At 36.9% G+C, this 18,575-nt stretch overlaps 1 protein-coding gene across 1 annotated transcript; it reads right to left on the reverse strand.

The window, feature by feature from the left end:
- Positions 1–208: 208 nt before the first annotated feature.
- Positions 209–17,735, reverse strand: LOC123699497 (DNA-directed RNA polymerase III subunit RPC1). The gene is made up of 27 exons (XM_045646445.1): positions 17,563–17,735; positions 17,123–17,258; positions 16,741–16,890; positions 16,132–16,476; positions 15,646–15,800; positions 15,055–15,232; positions 14,474–14,611; positions 13,399–13,596; positions 12,751–12,875; positions 12,348–12,459; positions 11,811–12,043; positions 11,149–11,249; positions 10,651–10,786; positions 10,259–10,372; positions 9,437–9,556; positions 9,055–9,134; positions 8,688–8,801; positions 8,099–8,256; positions 5,681–5,853; positions 5,078–5,182; positions 4,676–4,865; positions 3,512–3,730; positions 3,106–3,224; positions 2,535–2,747; positions 2,041–2,134; positions 736–936; positions 209–448 (listed from the first exon to the last, which is right to left on the reverse strand). Exons 1-27 carry the CDS (start codon positions 17,604–17,606, stop codon positions 236–238), a joined length of 4,164 nt encoding a protein of 1,387 aa, XP_045502401.1. The 5' UTR covers positions 17,607–17,735; the 3' UTR covers positions 209–235.
- Between the last annotated feature and the right edge of the window lie 840 nt (positions 17,736–18,575).

The raw sequence follows: 18,575 nt of genomic DNA on the forward strand, positions 1-18,575 counted from the left end.
ACATTTTATTTCTAATGTACGGGAGAGGACTATTGATATTTCATATCGTAATTTTTATTTTAAAACTATTTTTTAATATTTCCCAATGTCCATGCGCTATTTTTTTTCAAGGTATATGAATGTACATGAATGAATGTACATTGAAGGTATATGAATGTAGAATGGTAGGTAGGTTAGGTAGGTGTAGGCGACACAATAAAAAGACAGATTTAACAAAAAATAATTTATTTCGAAATCATTCCCATATCGAACTATGCAACTCTGGGTCATCGAAGAGCAGTTTATTGTTATTCTGGTGTTTTTGGTGAGGGTGCTGATGGAGTAGCTGCAGCAGACCAGTTCCAATGGCTGCTGGTACTCCGAGGATGATGCACTCGGAGACACCCTCGATGCTGTCCCGTTGTCCGTAGTACGCTGCGTCGAACAAGTGGTCCGCCGTTTTTTCAAACTGCAATAATTTACGAAATTTTTATTTTTGTTTTTTTTTTGTGATGTTTGTTGGGATCTTTAACGGAATTTTAATGGAATTTAGGCAATGCAGAAGATACAGCACATTTTGTGTGTAGATAAAAGGTACTTTTTACAACCTTATGGAGTAATAGTGTGAGTGTATGTTTTGGTGTTGAGCGTGCGTGTCTATGTGTGTTTAGGCGTGCATGTGCGCACGTGTGTGTGCTCGTGCGCAGAGCACGCTCATGTGTGTGTGTGTGCGGGTGTGTGCGGGTGCGCGCTCACGCTGGCCAGGTTGAGCACGGAGTCCTTCATGCGCGCGAGCCCGTAGCGCGTGATGCCGAGCAGCTCGCCGCGCGCGCACATCTGCGCGGCGAGCAGCGCCACGTGGCGCCGGTCCACGCTCATGCCGTGTCCCGCCATCACGCCCTGGATCTCGCTGATGATCGTCGACACGGCCGCCTCGATGCCCAGCGTCTGGTACACCTGCGACCATAACGCGCTTTACATCCGACACCTCGCGTCCTGAACCTAAGCATCCTCGAATGAATTAATAAGTGAGTGAATGATGAATGAATACGTAACTGAATTCTGAAACTGAAAAAAACAAAACTGAAACTGAAAAAAAAAAAAAAACTGAAACTGAATGTGTGCGTGTACTAGAGTAAACACGTATGAAGTGAAACTTCTTTATATCCTTTTTTTTTCAAAAAATTATTTACTATATACAATATTACAGAAATACGTTAGTCACAAACTCGTCGCTTCGCTCCTCGCTACCTATTTAAATATTTACACCGGCCGCTGCTGCAACTCGCTCGCTTCGCTCGCTCGTCTCGTGCGGTAGTTCAAAAGTTAACCTAAGATGTAAAGCATTTGAATGCCATAAAAACCAAAAAAATATAACCTAAGATGCTCGTCGCTTCGCTCCTCGATACCTATTTGAATATTTACGCCGGCCACTGCCACGACTCACTTGCTTCGCTCGCTCCGCTCGTACGTTAGTCCAAAAGTTAACCTAAAACGTTCGTCGCTATAGGGAAGTTTTCAGCTTATAAAGGATTTCGACTTAGGCGGATTTTGATTGGACATAAAGAGTTTGAACCTTGAAGTTTATTCTTATAACTTTTGAATTCACAAAATTATAATTGAACACCTAACAGTTGACACCAATCAAGCAAACACGTGTTTACGTGAGTCATAGATTTATTATCGTATACTCCTAAAATGTTTTCTAAGAAACAATAGTGTACTTACATTGTTGGCACGTTCTTAAAGTCGGTAACTTATTTTTGTTCGAACAATAGAAGTAATAAATTTCTAATGATCAAGTTGTAAAGGTTGTAAAATAAAAAAAAGATGGCGCGTAACGCAAAAACGTTACACTAAATTTTTGTCTAACCCCGATAAAGAAGTTTCACTTCAAAAAACAAATGAGTAAATAGAGGAATCTGTAATGAGCGAAAGATACAACAATGAAAAATGAATGAATAAAGAAAAGTGATTGAAAGAATGAAAATGAACGAATGAAAGCAGACTTTGCTTTAGCACAATCTATTTAAATTCAAAAATAAAGTAATGGTAGCCTACCTCCAATATATTGTTAGAAGTGGTCTTGGTTCCTTCAACACCGTACGTCGCTATCACATCCCTCAGTCCTTCGCCTTCCACGCAGAGCTTGTATCTTAACAGATAATTTTGACCAGTTCAATATACGGAACAGACGACAAAGTATATCTCTAATCAAGGCTTTAGCCATAACTCACCACGCTGATTTGTGTCACATTGTCGAAAGATATCAAGATATAGATTCAATATAATACATGGATTTTAGTCAGGCATTTGATAAGGTTGATCATTTGCTACTACTTAAAATTAATAATTTAATGTTTGAATAATGCTATAAATACCTAGTACAGCATAGCTGTAATCTGCAACTTATCAAGGTTAACATTAAAAACGATAGTTATAAGATTTATGAATCGTATCACTTGGAGTGTTCCGCAAGGTTCACAACTGGGACCTATTTTGCTTCTTATTTTTAATAACGACTGGACACCTGAAATATGATTTTCTTCACTTACCTGGGCTTTCCACCCGTATCATCACACGCTATAACAGCTCTGGACACTTTGGGCAGTCCCTTCACAGCCACAGCAGGTAGCTGTCTGGCCAACTGCTGCAGGGCCACATTCAGCCAGCCGCCATGCTTGCCGCCCTCCGCGTAGATCTTGATAGCCCATTCGGATACCGCTTCTATGTTGCTCGGTTTTATCTTCAATTTGGATGTGCATATCCTGTGTGGAATGTTTATTATACTAAAATTAAAACATTCTCATGTAAATTTTTGACCCACCCATTGAGCCCCATGCGGCCCGATCGGTCCACGACACAATAGATTTTCTATTGTGTCTGTGATTCCGGGGCCTGAGTTATTAATGAATTGTCAATTTCTTAAAGTACCACCAAACTCACCGCAGAACTTATTTTAAAGCCTTTCTACTGTTGTTTCTATCACTTTCTTTTTGTTTTTTACTACTTTCTCATGAGTATATAGAATTGGTTATGCTACTATTTTTTATAATACTATTACTCAATTAAAAAAAAAAACAATAGATAAGGATTAACAACGAAATATTTAAAAAGAGTACTTACGAATATATAATAGAGTGCACGTTAACTTCCAAGCAAAGTAATCTGATTCGTTCTGCATCCAGCCTTACAAGGAGGAAGCAACTTGTAGGCAAGTAGACTTCTTCAATGTATGTAGTAATCTAAACAAATTTTACAAAAATAAATAAATTCTAAAAAATATCCAGAAAAATGATGATGTAACCCTTTCATACAAAAAACTGCTGAACCGATTTTCGTGTTTGGTATTTTATGGGTGCCTTTTTAATTTGGCATTTATTTGGATAGATTTTATCCCGGAAATCTCACAAAAGAGCAAGTATAACCATAAAGATCATTCTCACGCAGTTTAACAGGCTACATAAATAAATAAAACTGAAAACGTGAATCATATCTCGATCTTAAGTACTAATCAAGCTAGAACACCTACCTCTCCCAGTGTCGTCTTCTCAACCCTGCCCTTGACCCGCCTCGCGAACTCCTGATCATGAGGCTGCACCAGCTCCGCGGTGATGATCGGCGTCGAGATGTTCTTGCTCGCGTTTATGATCTCCTTAACCCGGGGCACACCCTGGGTGATGTTCATGGACGCTACGCCAGCAAAGTGGAAGGTTTTTAGGGTCATTTGGGTACCCGGTTCGCCTATGCTCTGTGGAAGATGGTATCACTAAATATAAAAAGTCGCTTTCCAACTCTGTGTGGATGTTTAGATCTTTAAAATTACGAAAAATATTTATTTAAATATCACACGTCATGTTACGTCACGTCACCCACCTCACATTGTTATAGTATAGTCACAGAATACATAATAGTAGCTAAACGCTACAGAACGGACACTCTCCGCCTCCCGCCAAAATTAAACACTTACCTCACCCCGCACGATCAGACATAAAATGGTCCATATTTTTCTACAGGGACGATACGCAACGAAGATTGACAACATTAATCAAATTGACTTAAAGTAATTTTATTATTTTGGATTTGTGATTATCGTTTTTCGTAGAAAATGGTCAGATATTGTGCTGTTTACGGATGTATTTCATCAGAAAAACGCGATTTTTTTTTTACGCTAGTCAAAAATGTGCCAACCATAAAGCGTTAACACACACATTTGCAGTCTCTACAGTGTGACTGTCAAAACGATAATTTTGTATGGAGTGTCCGGGGTGTGGTAAAGTATCCAGTCGCATCGTATCTTGTCAAGTCACGTCACGTCATTTCACGCCCTATCCCATCCCATCCCATCACGTCACGTCTCAACACCACAAGTCACGGTACCCATCTCACATTGCTACATACAATCGTATCGTATCAAGTCACGTCACTTCATGTCATGTCACGTCACGTCACGTCACATCACTAATTTTAAGTGACTATACTCCTGACTCGTATTATTATTGTAACTAATCATTCTCATTCATTTTGTGCATTAAAAATAATTATTGTATGCTATGTAACTATAGTAAAAACATGAATGTTCCTTAATTTTGATCTTAATATCTTTGTATGTCCATGTTTTTATGCAATAAATGATTTATTATTATTATTATTTATTATCATGTCACGTCACAACACGTCACATCACGTCACTCACCTGCGCGGCTAGCGCGCCCACCGCAGTGCCCGGCTCAATGACGCTCCTCTGGTACTTGTCATGACATACGCGCAGGAACAGCACGAGCTGGGGGAGAGTTAGCCGCTCCAGTTGGAGCGCTAGGGCTCCGCAGGACGCGTAGCGCGCACGTAAGTTGCGCACTTTGGCTGATATTGTTTTGAGGAATGTTCTGTGGGAATGATTTTTTTTTAGGTGTAGAAGACAAATCGTTTTGAGAAATAATAGGTGCAAACATAAGTAAATTTATGCTATTTGAGACATGAGAAGTGGTAACAGAAGTCGATGTGGTATTGTAAGAGAAACGATAAGCGGTAACAGGAGTAAATATAGTATTGTTCGAGAAATGAGGTGGTAACACTACATTAAATTCTATAAACTTACAGTAGCTCAGTTTTGAACTCCTGGGTACACGTCTTGAAGTCATCCAAAGCAAGGGTTTCTTCAGCCGCCTCTAGAATCCTGTCTGCATCCAGAGGCTCTTCTTCTCTATAAACAATTATTGCTAATTATCCAAGAAATTTATATTGCTATCTGTGTGTTTGTTTACCGGCAAATAAGGTCTTACAATTTTGAATTGAAAATGAAGTTTAGTTTTTTTTTATAGTTGTTGTGTTCATGTGTAATAATTCTTATCTGTTATAGTTTGTGTGTGTTTGCTATCGTGTTCATGTAAAATCGTTTTAATCTTTTATAGTTCGTGTGTGTGTTTGCTATAGTGTTTATGTGTAATCGTTTTAATCTTTTATAGTTCGTGTGTGTGTTTGCTATAGTGTTTATGTGTAATCATTTTATCTTTTATAGTTCGTGTGTGTGTTTGCTATCGTGTTCATGTGTAACCATTCTTATCTTTTATAGTTCGCGTGTATTTGCTATCGTGTTCATGTGTGTTAGTATCTTGACTAGACTTAATTTTTCTTTATTTGTGTGTGTGTGTGTGTGTTCTGTATAGTGTATATGACCCGTGTTCCCTATGTCACGTGTTACCTGGCAGGACACAACGCGCGCACGTGTGCGAGCACGCGCGGCAGGTCGACGGGCCGGTCGCGGCCCTCCATGCAGCTGGGGTCGAGCCCGTCGCTGCCGTACTGGAACTGCACCACCTCGCCCGTCGCGTTGCGTACTGTCATGTCGTAGTGCAGCACTAGGTCTTCTAGCGACTGACAGGAACATTATAGGCAAGGTCAATTATGTCGTAATAACAGCAAAAGGTTCTCGAGCGACTGCCATGAATGGCAAGATGATAGGCAAGATTATGTTGAAGCAGCTAAGTTTTCAATCAACTGACAATTGAATGTCTTTTCTTTACCCATTTTAAAACCTCCCGAAGAAAAATGCATAGCAGAACTACCCGGATTGGACTGAATTATTTGTCATGAAAGTATAAAGTGAGAAAATCTTAAAAGACTGTTTCAAGCTATAAAAAATGTCTCAACTAAACTAAAACTAAAACATCGTATGAACACGGTAAAAAAATACGAATAGTACAACTCCCTACAAAACGTTCTTAACGTTTGTTGTGTTTATGTGAGTAAATATAGTCACTTTGCATCAAACAATTTACCAGACAGTCTAATTTCACAAAAGGGCGATCGACCACAAATGCTGGTGTTGCGCTTCTAACACATGGAAAATAAAGCATGGAACAACTAAAAAAAAATGCCTAGGAGATATTTTATGACCTCCCCAAAGCATTTGACTGACATTTCCTTTATTACGTCACTAAACCACTATGGAATAAAATTGTCATTTAATTGTCATCTCAGAACCTATAATAGTAATATCTTCATAATATAATACAGACCACGAATACGAGAGAGTTGTTAATAGAGAAAGTTCTAGCGGTGCGTCAATTAGCATTGGTGTACCACAGGGAGCTATTTTAGGGCCCTTCTTGTAGAGTGTGTAGGACTACATTAAAAAAAATTGTTAAAAACAATTAAGTACGGAGAACCTACTAAAATATTAATGAATTTTTGGAAGATGGAATGGAAAGTTTTCGCTTAAGCACCACAGGACAGTTCTCTGACTTACTTATTATTTTAAAATATGTAAAATTTTACTTTGTTTTCATTTTAAAAGACCGAATGCAGACTTTCTTGCCGTTCTTTTCTGTAGAAACTGATTTCCGAACCGATCGTAATATTTTATTAACCGACTTCAAAAAAAACCGGCCAAGTGCGAGTCGGGCTCGCGCACAAAGGGTTCCGTAGCAGCAAATATAATAAACTTATTATGTCAATTTATACACCTGGTGAATGGAGCCTAAACTCTCCCGATATTTTGCCTTGTACTTTTATGTATGAATATTAATATTAATGGCGTATTGCTTGAATAAGCTAATATTTCTCGTAAAAAGTACCTACATTATAAAGATTTTATATCATCGCGGATTTTTAAAGGTGTACAATACTGTAGTATATTTTTTGATCTATCTTATAAGGTTCAGCCATCGTTTTCAGTGTAAGCACAATAACTTAACCAAAATTACAGTTAAATCAACCTATCTCAAAAACTATAAGAGATACTTTGATCAAACCAAAAATCGTTGAAAGAGTTAATTAGCATGCATCACCTCTATTTTTTTTAGAATTTTATACCCCGTAGTTATAAAAATAGAGGGGGGGGGACATACTTTTTACGACTTTGAGAGCTGATATCTCAAAAACCGTTCACTTTAAGAAAAATGTTTTTTAGAAAACTTTATATCATTTTAAAAGACCTTTCCATTGATACCCCACACGGGTATGTACATCGAAAAAAAAAATTTCATCCCTCAGTTACATGTATGGGGGGCCCCACCCCCAATTCTTTTTTTTACTATTTAGTGTCATATTTTTGTAGCGGTTCATACAACACATATTCCCATCAAATTTCATCACTGTAGTACTTATAGTTTCCGAGTAAATCGGCTGTGACAGACGGACAGACGGACAGACGGACAGACGGACATGACGAAACTATAAGGGTTCCGTTTTTGCCATTTTGGCTACGGAACCCTAAAAAGGAGGAGGTTATCAATTCGGCCGGTATGTTTTTGGCCGGTATGTTTTTTTTTTGTTTTTTTTATGTATGTACACCGATTACTCCGAGGTTTCTGAACCGATTTACGTGATTCTTTTTTTGTTCGATGCGGGATGGTGTCGAATTGGTCCCATAAAAATTTTATTGGGATAGGCCCAGTAGTTTTTATTTTATGAGCATTTTTGTCTGTATTTGTAAATGTTGCAAGTGCAAGTTTGAAGTCGGTTGTTTTTAACGCAGTTATCACTTGTTTTATTTTTTTATTTTCCGTATTTTAACGATTCAAAAGCTGATCTTAACGAACTCTACTTTAATAAATGCTTAAGTTTGAGCCCTTCTCGATCGATATGTTCTTTTTACCGTGATACGATTACCCCTTACCTTCACAAGTCTCCTCTGCAAGTACCCAGTTTCGGCAGTCTTAACAGCAGTATCCACGAGCCCTTCCCGACCACCCATTGTGTGGAAGAAAAACTCTGTCGGTGTTAGGCCTGTGTAGAAACTGTTCTCAACGAAACCACGAGCCGCTGGGATCTTTGCTGTGTGGGAAAAATTGGCTAGGTTGGAATAAGGCCGAGTTTCATGTTGATTCTTTTCGATAGGAATGACATTTCGAAAGGTGATAGTTTGAAAAAATCTCTCACACCTACACGCATAAGTTCCGAGTTTGAAGGATGTTGATCAGATTAAATTGAAAAACAACTCTTAAAAGTTTACTTTTCCAAAAATTTTACTCAATAGTTAAAGCCAGGACATCTTTATGAAAATCTTTTAGAATTAATATTTGATTGATTATACATGATGAAAAGGCAGAATAACGAGGAAAATAAGGTTCTAAATGGTAGAAAAAAACTCAAGATGCAATTCTATTTTATATAATTTATGGGATGAAAAGTAAAGTACGATTTTTCATATTTATTACTGCGATTTTAGGTAAAATAATCTGGAGGATATAACAGATTACACTTACAGTGCCTCTCGAAATGGGGTAGAGATCTATCTTCGAAGCCATTCGGCACTCTTTTACCGTTCAAAGCCTGCTGGCCCACGCAAGCGATCATCTGGGAGATATTAATGTTTGAACCTAAGAATAAATAAATAATTGAATAAGTATTTCTCCACATTCTTACTAAGTTACTACTTTAAGAACTGAAGAAGACTGAGATCTATCGAATTCATTTTTAACAAACATAGCTCAGAAATATTTTGAAAAAAGACATTTATGAAAAAATCACAAATAAATCAGATTCCACGGAATAAGAACCTGTGTATAACACCTTTGGTAACTCTACCATTCTTTTCTTACATAAAAACATTTTTTGTTTTATTTTTAGTACCTTTAGATCCACTTTGAGCCATGATAAGAGGTGCATTCGTTGGATGCAATTCTCGGAAACACGCTTTGGCTGCCAACTCTCTGTAAGAAAATAAAACTTTTGGAAACCAGAAACTAGTTCATTACATCCATTTATAAGCATTTTAAATCTATAAAACTTGATACTATCAACTACTAGCTGCACCAGAAGACGTAGTTTTGTTCTATTGTCCCTTTTTCGTGTTTTCTCTCCATAAAAAATCTTACTAGCGCCTTCACAAAGACGTTAAAAGGTAGCCAAATTGGTCGAGTCGTTCTCGAGTTTTACGCTTATCAACCCATTTGGCTATTCATTTTTATTATTTAAGAAGATGAAGTCAATAGCACCAGCTGACTCCACATACCTGATGCTGCTCAGCTCGCTCAGCATGACAGCCTCCAGGGTCTCCTCCATGCTGCATCCGGGCTGGCTCTGGAGCGTACCTTTCTCCATCTCCAGGATGTAACCGTCACATTTGGAGTACCTGGTAAAAAATATTATGGTATATAATATATGGAATATTATGGGTTTTGATATTTTTTTAAGTGAAACTTCTTTATCGGGGTTGGAAAAAAAATTTGGTGTAACATTTTTTCGTTACGCATGACATTTTTCCGCTACGCGCCATCTTTTTCTTATCCCTACCACGCGTGATTCGACGTATTTCTGTAAAGTTGCATATAGTAATTTTTTTTTTTTTCGAAAAATAAGGTCATAAAGAAGTTTCACAGCTTACGTGTGTACACTAGTACACGCACACATTTTTTTTTATTAGGTATGTATGTTGTAATGAATAAGCAACAATTGGAAACAAAGAAAGTTTTAAATATGGAATAACTAATTATTTGCAATAGTTTAAATTAATAATAATTACTACAGCCTTTGTTACTTGCAGAGATATGGGCTGCCTATTTTTATTCTATTATCAAACTCGTTACAGCAAAGTTGATTTTAGTGAAGTCCCATGTCCCCAAGTGGGGTAAGGGGCAGATGCATTATGCATACATCTGTTTCACTGATCGATTTTTCTTTAGGGACAAGTAGCTGATAAGCCTTCTGTGTACTGCCAGACCGAGACATTTTTCTTATTCGTCTCCAGCGGGAATCGAACCCAGGACCCCAACAAAGTTGATAAAAGATACTTATTGACGAAATGTAAGTCTTTAATAACTTGTAGAATACATACCCGGATTCCAGCAGTTTATTTTTCGCCTCAATAAGCTTTTTGCCCGGCGTTACGTCAATAATGCCAAAACTGAATCCGCGGTTCATCATATAGTAGGATGCCATACGAGCCAATCTATGTAACAAATAAATAAGATAAAAATATTAAGTAGTTTTTAAGCGACTTTCAAAGATGAGCACATTTTATTGATTAAAAGATATTTTGCAAGATAGACAAAAAGGATTGGCTATTAAAGTGCTTTTTTTTAACCGACTTCGAAGATCCCTATTCAAACTTATGCAATCGCATTTTTGAAAGTTGTACTATCTAGAAACAGAAAGTAAAACTCAACAATGAAAAAAAACTTAAAGTAATATATTTTAGACCCATATAAATATATCTTATATATTTACCTCCACATTCCTCTAACAGCATATTCCTCCCCCCAATCCCTTAGCAGAATATAAAAGATGCTGGTCTTCGTACCAGAGCCCAGGGTGCTCTTATCCATGGACCCACAGAGCAGTTCAGAATTTCGTATTATTACATCTATAAAAAAAATAACACAATACATATTAAACAACACAAAAATAAATAAATTATAACGTGTAATCTACCTATTTAACTGGTGACCAAAACGTATAAGGAGCTATTTTTTCGCTAAATGAGCGTTTTCTATCTTTGAGAGAGTGAAGTTAAACTATAAACAACAGTTAAGAGTTTTAAGCTATTGCATAGCTTCTATCGCGGGCCTTGAGCGCGGGGACCGAATCGATAAATTCCGTAACGAAAAAACCTCACGCTCCCCCACTCCTTGGGGCGGAGGTGTGGCTTGAAGGCATAGCATGCAATAGCGCAACCGCCCCAGTCCCCGAGTGACACACGTCGTTTTTAATATATGTAATACTTACATGAATCCTGTATGCACATGTCCTTGTTGCTAGTGTAATTTTTGCCTTTTGTCTCTAAATTCGCCTTCACCTTGCACTGTTTATTCGGCTTCATGATGAGACTGCAAACCATAATTTACTTTAAATATTTAGAACAATTGGAGTGTAGGTACTTCAGGATTTATAGCTATCTATGGGTAAAAAGATATTGTTAAAAAACATGCAAAACATTTACATTCTTAAGTTCCGAATGTTTTTTCTTCAAAGAGGGTTGAAAGTAATTTAATCTAACTTTTTAAATATTTCACGCAATTTCTAAACACATAAACCTATCTAAATATCGACTAACTTCCAAAACCCACAGAAAATTATGTACCTAAAAATCTGCTTCCTCCTGCAAAACTTCCCGACCCATCATCCTATCCTACCTACTCCCGGTGTCATACTTACTGACACGTAAATTATACATACCTAAATATCTGCTCCGGAGACCAGATCTACCAAAACCATAAGCCTATATTATGTACCTATAAAATCTATTTTTTCCTGTAAATGTTGGGTTAGGCAACATCCTTTCCTACCTAACAATCGGTTTTTCTACCTCAAAAACATGTTTTTCTATCTTAAAAATCTGTTTATCTACCTAAAAATCTGCTTTTCTACCTAAAAACCTGTTTTCCTACCTAAATATCTGTTTCCCAGTCCACAATTTCCTCGGTTTGAGTATAGCCGGTGGGGGCATATCCACGCGCATGTTGGCATCAGGTCCGGCGAGCAGACAGCTGGCGAGCTGCTGGGCTTCCTCGCGAGTGAAGAACGAGTCCCGCTGGGTGATGAGGTAACCTCCGGTGATGAAATCCTGGGTCGCCGCTATCAGGAGTTCACCGTTCCGAGGAGTGACAAGATTCGATTTGTTCTAGTGAAAGGAGCGTGTAAATTTTTGTGTAATTAAATGGCAGAAACAGAAATATTTAATCCAGCCAGTAATAAAAAAAATATTTCTTCAATCAATTTTTTTTCACTATTGGAAAAATAAATGGTACAACACAATTAGTGACTTTTTCTGTAATAAATCTTCAATTACCATTAAATTTATAAAAAAGCAGATGTAGTATTCATTATAAAATTAAAATTATAAATAGGCAGATTTAGTAATTGTCTTGTATTTTAAGATTTGACATTTTACCGACTTTAAAAAAGGAGCATCTAAATAAACTCACTCCCATAAGTATGAGTGCCTCCGCCCTCGCCTCCTCAGTCTGCGGAAGATGCATGTTCATTTCGTCTCCATCAAAATCTGCATTGTATGGTGTGCACACACATTCGTTGAATCTATTGTATAATGTAGAAAAACTGCCATTTAAAATCAAATAACACAGACCTTATTCTAGCAGAAGACACTGAAAATTTGGCCATTACAGATTTTACCCCCAAGTCATGGTTATACAAAATTTCATCTTAGCAATAATAGATAATGGACCTTTTTTTAAACAGTAAAAAATTCACTAGAAAATTCGACTCTGTTTTAAATTAATACCAAATATAGACTTTATTCAAAACACAATAAGGTACAAATTCGCATTAAAGCTCGCAAATAAACTGTATAATATAATGTCCTATTACCTGAAGGTCCTCTGCGGCTGGACCTTAGCGCGATGACACATGATGGACAGCTTGTGTAGAGATGGCTGCCGGTTGAACAACACCACGTCACCGTCCACCAGGTGGCGCTCTACTATGTCTCCACACTACGAGATTGTGTAAGTTTTAGAAGTCATTGTGAATGACACGAAATAAATGCAAACATTTGCCAATACATGCATTTGAGTATAAAGAAAATAAGCTGAATTTTATCGTAATTAAAATTGAATTACAAATTATCATACAAGTTTTAAATATGAGTTAAAATTTTACATTGATTTCGAATCTGAAATAAAAAGGACGTGTGGCACTCAGGGACTGCCGCGGTAAAGCTATTGCATGCTATGCCTTCAAGCCACACCTCCGTGCCCGTCCCCGTGGGAGGGAGAACGTGAGGTTTTTCGTTACGGAATTTCTGGATTCGGTCCCTGCGCTTAAGGGCCGCGATAGAAGCTATGCAATAGTTCAAAATTTAACTTGCGTTTGAATCTTAATTACATTTCGAATCTGAATTCTATTCAAACTTCAAATTTAAATTTCCACCAAACTCCAAATTGTTATGTACCTATATAGATATCTTACTGAAACGCATGTACAATATTCTTTGTATTTAATAAAATAAATACCCACCTTAAGCTCCTGCGCGATCTTCTCCCTGTTCCCGTACTTCAAGTACTTCTTATGCGCAAGCCCACGCTGTTGCACATAATTGGCCCCCGGGTGTGCGTCCGGGCCCGCGCACACGAGCGCGCGCAGCCAGCGCAAGTTGGCGGGAAACACTCGCTCCGGGTATGTGAGGGTCTTCGCCACGTGGACCGGCACGCCCACCTGAACGAGTCACGTCAAATAAAATAAAATCAAACTCAAACATTCATTTATTATTCTAGGAGGTAGCAACGTTGACAAGTGAGCATTTTAGTATAGTTGGTTCTTTGAATGCTGTTCCTCTTGCTATTTCGGTTACAGTCCGGGCTGTCTGGCTGGCCGCAGTGGTTGCGTTTATTAGTGCGCATCTTATCTGCACAGGAAAATATCCTTAATTTAAAGTCATTTTTTAACGCGTAATTTTTAATCGTTTGCCTTTAGATTTAGTATATCAAAAACCCAACTATACTAAAATGACTTTTTTTTAAACGTTGCTAGCTCCCGTACTATATGCAATTAGACTACTATTTAGTAGCACTTTCGAATCGTCATCACATAAGTATTCTTAACATTTACCACCGATTCGGAAAGCAGTATCTATGGAGAAGAACCGGCAAGAAACTCCATAGTTGCTCTATTAAAATCATGTCAATATTACATAATATGTAACTTATATCTAACTACATAATATATCATAATATGCCAAAGAACTGTCCTGTGGTTTTTATAATCCATATATTCCTAATCAACAACCTTATCGTATCTTCTTATCTAAAACATACTATAATACTACAAGCTGCGCTCCGCGGTTTCACCCGCGTTGCTTCGCTCCTGTTGGTCTTAGCGTGATGATATTATATAGCCTCCCTCGATGAATGGACTACCTAACACAGAAAGAATTTTTCAAATCTGACCAGTAGTTTAATAATATCAGTATAGATTACGATAAAACGATGGAAAAATGACAAGTGATGAGGCTGTTTATTCATACAAGAAAATAACATCCAACTATAGAAAGAAAACACAATACTATCGCTATCTCTATCACATGACGTCATACCTCCTGTATCTGCAAGTTAGGGTCTGGCGATATGACAGTCCTGCTGGAGAAATCCACTCGCTTGCCCGACAGGTTGCCCCGAAATCTTCCCTGTTTGCCCTTGAGGCGTTGGACTAGACCACGCCCGGGTTTTTTCGGCTGTGGGAGAGAGAAATTGAATTAAATTTTAATTTCAAGTACTTTTTTGTTTAATTCAAATGAAAACTCACGATAAGGATAAAAAGACATATTGGCTTAAAATATCCAATGCGGTAAAGATATTATAGCGAAACATTTGGGAAAAGAATTACTATTATTAAAAAATCGTATGGTCAAATATGTCCGGGCGGCCTTGTATAAACCATTCACTCAAATTAGCACCTTACTTCGTTGCAGTAATGTTCAAAGTCTATTGTATCGCTCATTACAAAAATCTGCCTAATACACACGTAGGCAGAATTGTTCATCTGACAATTATTAAACATAATCATGAGTCTATTTGTTTATAGTATGTCAATATGCTAATTATTTAAATTCTATATATCTATCTCTTTCCCACCCTATCTATCCTGGCTATATACAACTACATCCCCATACTTTACCTGCATAGACAGCGGTATCCCCGACATTTCGCTATTGATATACAATGCACAGTGCAACTGTAGATAGTCCCAATCCTCTTGGACGAGCTCCGACTTGCCTCCGCTGGCCACGTGGCGGGCTATGACGTCATTGATTAGCAGGATCTCGGACTGCTTCATTGTTAGGTCATCTTCGTTGCTGGAATTTGAGTTTTTTACTTCATATAGTATGTAATTTTTGTTGGAACGGCACAGGTAAATTATTGGATCTATTTGGATGGATGGATTGATAGTTTACAAGTTTATAAATTTCTGTTTTGGTTCATCTTTCTAAGGTAGTAAAGGCTTCTGGCAGGAGCAAGGTCTTTATGAGCGTCAGTTGAAAAGTTTACGTATTTATGCTGAATACTTAGTTTACTTAGCAAATCCAAAATGGAGATTTGTTTTTGTATAGTAACATGTATGAGTTTAGAGAGTAGAAAACAAAAATATAAAAATTGGAGAAAACATAATTTTTATAAATTTATTATTAACCAGGCAAGATTTTGATTCTGTTATTCGGCAGACATTTCGCTTTTTCGTATCAATCGGTTTAAAAATTAGGTAACTCACGTGCCCGCCTTAATATCGGAAGCCACACTGGGCCTGATGCAGAGCGGCGGCACGGGCAAACGCGTGAGGATCAGATCCTCGGGCCTGGAGCGCTTGACGTTCATTCCGAGGAGTGGAATATCTTGTTCCGGGATGCGACGGAATAGGTTGATTACCTGTAGCAGTCTTTTTTTAGTATGAAATTTTTTTTAATTAATTAATTAATTTTTATTCAAATTAAACAAGAATCACTGTTAAAAAATAGGCTAGTGTATTTCTTCATATTGATACCATGCATATGAGAATAGAAAACTTAAAAGAGAAATATGTTTGACTCTAGATATCTGAAATAGCATTGATTAGGAATTTTAAGACAAGTAAAACAGGCCAAATAAAACAACTTTTTAATTTTTGGCAGTCTCTTTGTCGTCCTGCATCATGCATGCATGCACGTACGAAGACGCGGCACAGATTGTATTATACTACATAAAAATCTTTCGGACTTACCTCCAATGGATTCATTTCAATAACAATATTGCCAGTACCTAGCATTGAAGCCAGTTCCTTATTAGCTTCTTTCGCTTCATTGAACTCGCTCAGCACACTCCTAACTAACGGGTCACTTGGTTTCTTATTCCTATACTTCTCATGAACAATCTTTAAGATTCCCGCTGAACTTTTCTTAACAACACCATTAATGGAGTCACAATGGGGACATTTAGTGCATGTCTTTGCCTTTTTCAAAACCGCAGCTCGTAAGTTTTTTTTGTGCAGATACGAAATTTCGGGATTCATGAATTTGCGGCGATATGACTTCTTAAGTGGTTCAGCAAGCATGACTTTTGCGCAGTTCTGGAAAATAGAATTGTTTTATGTTTCCTATGATACAATATTGATAAATTGTTAGGATTTTTTTGATTTTCAACAAAAATTATCAGAAAATCAATCATAAAACTTTTTCTCTCCCTGAATAACAACCATAAGTTTTTAGAAAAATAATATATTTTTTTTAAGTCTGCAGCAAAGAATGAAACTAGAGCCTTCACTGTTGCAATTTGTATGTGTAAACTCTAAGGTTGTTGAATAAATAATAAGAAAATTACATACACAACTTACCTTACAAATAGTCTGCAGAATGGTGATTATAGATCTAAAGTAGCCCACATGGAATACGGGCAAGGCGAGCTCGATGTAACCGTAGTGGCCCACGCAGTCTGCAAGACCAAGGCCACATGTCTCACAGTTTGCGTCTTTTTGATTTGTCCCCTTGAAAATAAATTTGTATTTTATGTATATTAAATTTGTATATAACATGATGTTTATTTTAGAAGGTACTTAATGAAAAAAATTCAAAAGAAGGTACTTGATTATAACAATGTTTTTTATACTTATAAGCTTAGATTATAGCAAACATATTTATGATTTAAAAGAATAATTGGAACATGGAACTTCCATCTTTTCAGAAAATTATAAGAAAAATTGTTACTTATAAACTTACCATTCGCCTATCAAGGACTCCATAACTAGCTGGTACTCTTTGCCCATCTTGAGCATATAAGTTCTTTGTTATCACTTGTATATTAGCAGCCAGCTGTATGTCCGATGCACTGTCCACATTGAAGGTAACTTGAGATCTGAAAAAATGCATAAAGAGCTTAATGCAGTATAGAAAAAACTTGTAATAAATGCGAAATGTTGTAAAAATGTTATTTCTATCTACACAAATTTTTATTATTACAATATTTTTTCTAATACAGGGTTTCGACTCCAAAACAATAAATTTAATAATGTGAATGCAGGTTATAAAGGTAAGGTACCTGATTCTGCTACACTTTTTGATTGTGTGAATGATACGTTTTTTATTAAATAATACTATTATATTTACTTTATTAATAATAAAAATCAAGTTAAATATTTTGTAAACATAACCTCACTTACATCTTTCTACCCACATATGTTTCACGGTATTGCTCTTTAGGCATATTTCAGGCACTTTAACTTATAGAAAATGTGAAAAATATTTGTAGGTGTAAGATTTTTTATCATTCCAACTTGTATTTATTTTTATTTTTCGTGTTTGGAACTTCAGTTCCTCTTTTGAAAATGTCAACCACAATGTCAACTGTCAAGTTCAGTCAACATATACAACATAGAGTAATATAATATCACAGATTAAGTATTAGTTACTACGTAATAATATATTGGTAAAATATAACGAAAAAAAATATTAATACCATTAGAGCGTTTTCACATTATCCGATCCGAAATCGGTATCGGACGCCGATAGCCGATATCCGATATCGGATACAATTTGCTCTTTCGCATTATCCGATATAAAATCGTTCCGATATCATCATCAGTGTTGCCAGAATCAGCCAATGCAGTATATTTTAATACGTTTAGCTACTATTATGTATTCTGTGACGGTACTAAAATAGCTGCCGTATAAATCGTATTTTTATTGCCTTTAAATACTAAAATGTATGTTTTCTTAATAAAAAGGTGTAAAGTAAAGTTCTTTTTTGCTGTTGGTATAGTGCCCTTTCAACAACACTGAACATTCTCATCCGACAGCTCACGGGCGTCCGATAGTACCGCTGGCATATCGGTGACCGCTCCGATATCTGATATCGGACCGGACAATGTGAAAGACAGGTACAATAATACATTTTACCTTAGATCATTTAATAATGGATGGAGTAGGCTGGCAAATGTTCTAACTAAACTTTCTGCTGATTTTGGTGCGGGGAGGGTATCTCACACAATGAAACACAATCACGCATTCACAAAAATAACTTGTGTCACGAAAGTCGTAAAAATTTACGACTTTTTAAGCGACGAGTTTTCAAATTCAACTCTATCACTAAGTTCATAAAGATTAAATTTGTATTTCATTCCAAGATAGTCTCGTGGAAAGTGCGGTTCAATATCGCGTTCTAAATTCAACTTTA

The sequence above is a fragment of the Colias croceus genome, chromosome 18 (assembly GCF_905220415.1).
Source record: "Colias croceus chromosome 18, ilColCroc2.1".
Classification (NCBI taxonomy): Eukaryota; Metazoa; Arthropoda; class Insecta; order Lepidoptera; family Pieridae; genus Colias; species Colias croceus.

What these genes read in the sequence shown, in the direction of transcription:
- LOC123699497 (XM_045646445.1), bottom strand. Translation starts at nt 17,606, where the DNA reads ATGCCTAAAGAGCAATACCGTGAAACATATGTGGGTAGAAAGAT. An exon ending in AATAAACTGCTGGAATCCGG is followed by an intron (nt 9,557 to 10,258) that starts GTATGTATTCTA and finishes ATTTTTTACCAG; the next exon opens with GTACTCCAAATGTGACGGTT. An exon ending in GATACGGGTGGAAAGCCCAG is followed by an intron (nt 2,135 to 2,534) that starts GTAAGTGAAGAA and finishes TTATCTGTTAAG; the next exon opens with ATACAAGCTCTGCGTGGAAG.